General features: G+C 29.6%; 1 protein-coding gene across 1 annotated transcript; it reads left to right on the plus strand.

Annotated features, from left to right (window-relative positions):
* Positions 1-1,410: 1,410 nt before the first annotated feature.
* Positions 1,411-3,438, plus strand: LOC141598751 (NAC transcription factor 29-like). The gene is made up of 3 exons (XM_074418504.1): positions 1,411-1,817; positions 2,256-2,536; positions 2,832-3,438. The coding sequence occupies exons 1-3, from the start codon at positions 1,664-1,666 to the stop codon at positions 3,207-3,209; spliced, it is 813 nt and encodes a 270-aa protein (XP_074274605.1). The 5' UTR covers positions 1,411-1,663; the 3' UTR covers positions 3,210-3,438.
* The last annotated feature ends 254 nt before the right edge of the window (positions 3,439-3,692 follow it).

A 3,692-nucleotide genomic window follows, 5' to 3' on the forward strand; every position in this document is an offset into this window, starting at 1 on the left:
CCAATAAAAATTAATTTGTAAGAAAATGGGTTGAATTGGATTGAATGAAGCTTAACTGAACTGAATAGAGATGAGCTGAAATTAAGTCGGAAAGAACAGGGCCTAAAGGCGGTTTATAATAACCCGAGTTATTACGATGTCTAGTACAAAACGATACTTTTATTTATTTATGTTTATTATGACATAATTTGATAATTTATAATGATGACGGACGTATTTAGGTATGTCAGTTTCAAATATTGAATATTATATTATCAAAATAAAATTTATAATTATACTACTATCATTTTTTATATTCAGATTAATATATTGGATTAATTTCATAGTTAAACTGTCCTATTATATGGTATGACACTTAATATTAAAAAACACAAATTGTTGTGTAAAACCACTTTATTTATAAAACTAGCCTAATAACTAAAAGCCCAAATAAATTAGTTAATAAACTTGTAGAAAATTATTTTATTTTGAGAACCTAAAATTTTATATTGATAAATTGTATATTTAGATATGTTAGTTTTCATCATAAAATGTTGGGTCGTTAAAATAAAATTAAAATATAAATAAATTTAATTATTTTTTTTGGGCTTCTCTCTTTTTGGGCCAGTCCTATGCTATAGGACGATCCTATAGGAGAGTTGCTGATTAAAGAATAACCACTGGAGTATTACAAAATAATCACTTTTTAAAAATGGCTACTTCTTAATAAAAATGGTCAAGATTGTCATAAAATAATCACTTTTTATTTATCATAAAGTGATCACTTTTTGTCCGTCCCACAATATAACGATGGCACACAATGATTATTAAATGCATATATAATCACGAATCTTCTAATAATACTTTTATTTATTTATTTATTTATGTAACCTTAAAGTTTATTTTTGAAAACTTAATACTTTATAATGATGATTGAGTTTGTTAAGTATGTAAGTTCTAAATATAAAATGTCATTTATCAAAAAAAAAATACTACTACTATTATTATTATTATTAATTTTTTTTTTCCGCATATTAGACTTTAGTATACTTGTAGTTGGATAAGTCTCATAGCAACAATGTCATGTATAATAATTTTGATATAGTTATGTAAGAAAATTCTTCTCATAATATGTTACTCCGTAAATTAACTTGAGCTGATTAATCATTTTTATATTATGGTATAATACGCATATGTGTTGATTTTTTTTCTTATCTAGGTATTTCTATAATTTATTTGTTAAAATATTTTACAAGTTGTTTATTCTCTATTTACATTTTTAACCATGTTACTAATCTTTGTGCAAAACAAATTATTAAAAAGGGACCTAAAAAGTTAGTAGATGCTAAATACATCATGTTATCCTACTATTACAACTATGGATTAACATCATCGTACTATAAATATATATTTATATTTTTCAAGTCAAAAGGCCATAAATCACCCAATCAACATGACGTACCAATTTTTTTTTGTTTTTTTCCATATCTTCTACATTATTCACTACAAGACAATAAACCTCCACCCATATATCCCCTTACATCACCTTAACACCTTTCATACATTTCAAACTCTCATTTTTTTTCTTCCTTCTTAAACAAATAGAGTAAAATAATTTATGTAAAAGAGCTCATAAACTCGAAAAATTATCATACATAAATAAACACCGAAAAAGAAAGTGAGAATGATCGATAGTCTTCCACCGGGTTTTAGGTTCCACCCTACGGATGAAGAACTTATCATACATTACCTTAAGAATCAAGTCATGTCTAGGCCGTGTCCGGTCTCAATAATTCCTGAAATCGATATATACAAGTTTGATCCATGGCAATTACCTGGTTAGTACTCTTTTCATATAAATCATTTGTTTTCATTTGATTAAAAATTAAAATATCCCTGTAAAAAATTAGAAAAATAAACAAACGAATGCGACAGATGAAGTTATTTGATGTTCTGTATTTGTAAATCATACATAATACGCGTTTTTCCTTTGATTAAAATACTCGTACATAACAAAAAATATACTCCCTCCTATTCATTCATTTTGTCCCCCTTCTATTTTGCACAAGAATTAAGAAAATGATTTTGGACCACACAAAACACTCTATTCCACCCTATCCCACATGTAATTAAATTTGGACCACACAAAAGTTACCAAAAAAAGGAAAGAGGGACAAAAATTCGACTAGATTCGATAAGGAAAGAGGGACAAAATGAATGAATAGGAGGGAGTACTTGCTAAACTTACTTATTTTGTGCTATTTTTTTCCTTATAGATAAGGCAGAATTTGGAGAAAATGAATGGTATTTCTTCACACCACGAGATAGGAAGTACCCAAATGGAATCCGACCCAACCGAGCCACGCAATCGGGTTATTGGAAGGCCACGGGTACGGATAAAGTCATCTATGATGGAGCAAAGAATGTTGGTATTAAGAAGGCTCTTGTGTTTTACAAAGGAAGACCACCTAAGGGTTCCAAGACTGATTGGATCATGCATGAATATCGTTTAACTGAGGCTAAATATAAGCCATATAAGCAACTTGGATCCATGAGGGTAAGCTCGACCCGTTTAACTAATTAATTTTCATGAGCGGTTTTAAAGCTAATGGAATTTGAACCCAGTTCATGACCATAATCTCTCATGACTTTATTAATTATATACTAGTTAATATATGCTATGATGACAATATGATGAAAGTCTATGGAAATTCATAATACAGAGTCGTACGGCATCTATATATGGTTAACATACGTCAGTGTTTATATATAAAACTTGAATAGGAGTTTTTTGCGTGAGAACTGGTTCATGTTCGTTATATTTGTCTTAACAAGTTTCGTTATCATTACAGCTGGATGATTGGGTATTATGTCGAATATACAAGAAAAAATTCGTGACAAAGACTGAGGAAAAACCAGAAGATTCATCATCATCATCATCTCAAGCACAATTAAGTTTTGAAGTAGCAAGTGAAATTTCAAATGATCATCAAAAACTACAAACAACAATATTTCCAAGGACTAATTCATTGTCACACCTCTTGAATTTGGACTACTTGGATCCGATAGCCCATTTACTAAATGATACACCATATAACTTTAGCTTAGATATACCAACTAATATGGGTATCAATAATAGTGGATTTGACCCAAATGTGGGCCCATTAACATCGTACTCAAGGATGGGATTTAGTTACCAACAAAAATATGGGAACCCATCTTGCATATAGTTTGTCTAAAGAAAGTCCTCAAAACTATTGGATGTTATTTGACTTTTTCTGTTACGGTCTGTCTCAGTCATTTCTTTACGTTTTTGTTTTAGGCATGTAAAAGTTATTGCTTATCGGTATTGATTAGAATAGATGATGTATATATGTGTAATAGCTAATAGCATTAGAAAACCAAATTGTACAAAGGATTGTTTCTTAGTCAAATATTTATAATAAACCTTATCAAAAGTACTTTAGTAGTTGCTTTACCTCTTTTATTGACAATGCCTCTTACAGTAATTTAATAATAATAAATATTATATGGGTATGTATATATGCATTTTGTAACTTTGACAGTTGAAACTTTCTAGATGCTTATCGAAAACCCACAAAAAATTTACGAAAAGGACGATAAGACCATCCCCAAGCAAGGTCGTGAAGGAGGTCGTGACCTTGCTTGGGTCACCTTAATCATGATTAAGGGAAAAATTAGCGTGACCCAGG

Source organism: Silene latifolia, chromosome 9, assembly GCF_048544455.1.
Source record: "Silene latifolia isolate original U9 population chromosome 9, ASM4854445v1, whole genome shotgun sequence".
NCBI classification, from domain to species: domain Eukaryota; kingdom Viridiplantae; phylum Streptophyta; class Magnoliopsida; order Caryophyllales; family Caryophyllaceae; genus Silene; species Silene latifolia.

Excerpts from the sequence above, each read along its gene's own strand:
- LOC141598751 (XM_074418504.1), top strand. The coding sequence starts at position 1,664 with ATGATCGATAGTCTTCCACCGGGTTTTAGGTTCCACCCTACGGATGAA. Across the intron at positions 1,818-2,255 it reads TGATCCATGGCAATTACCTG|ATAAGGCAGAATTTGGAGAA; the intron begins GTTAGTACTCTT and ends TTTTCCTTATAG. Across the intron at positions 2,537-2,831 it reads AGCAACTTGGATCCATGAGG|CTGGATGATTGGGTATTATG; the intron begins GTAAGCTCGACC and ends TTATCATTACAG.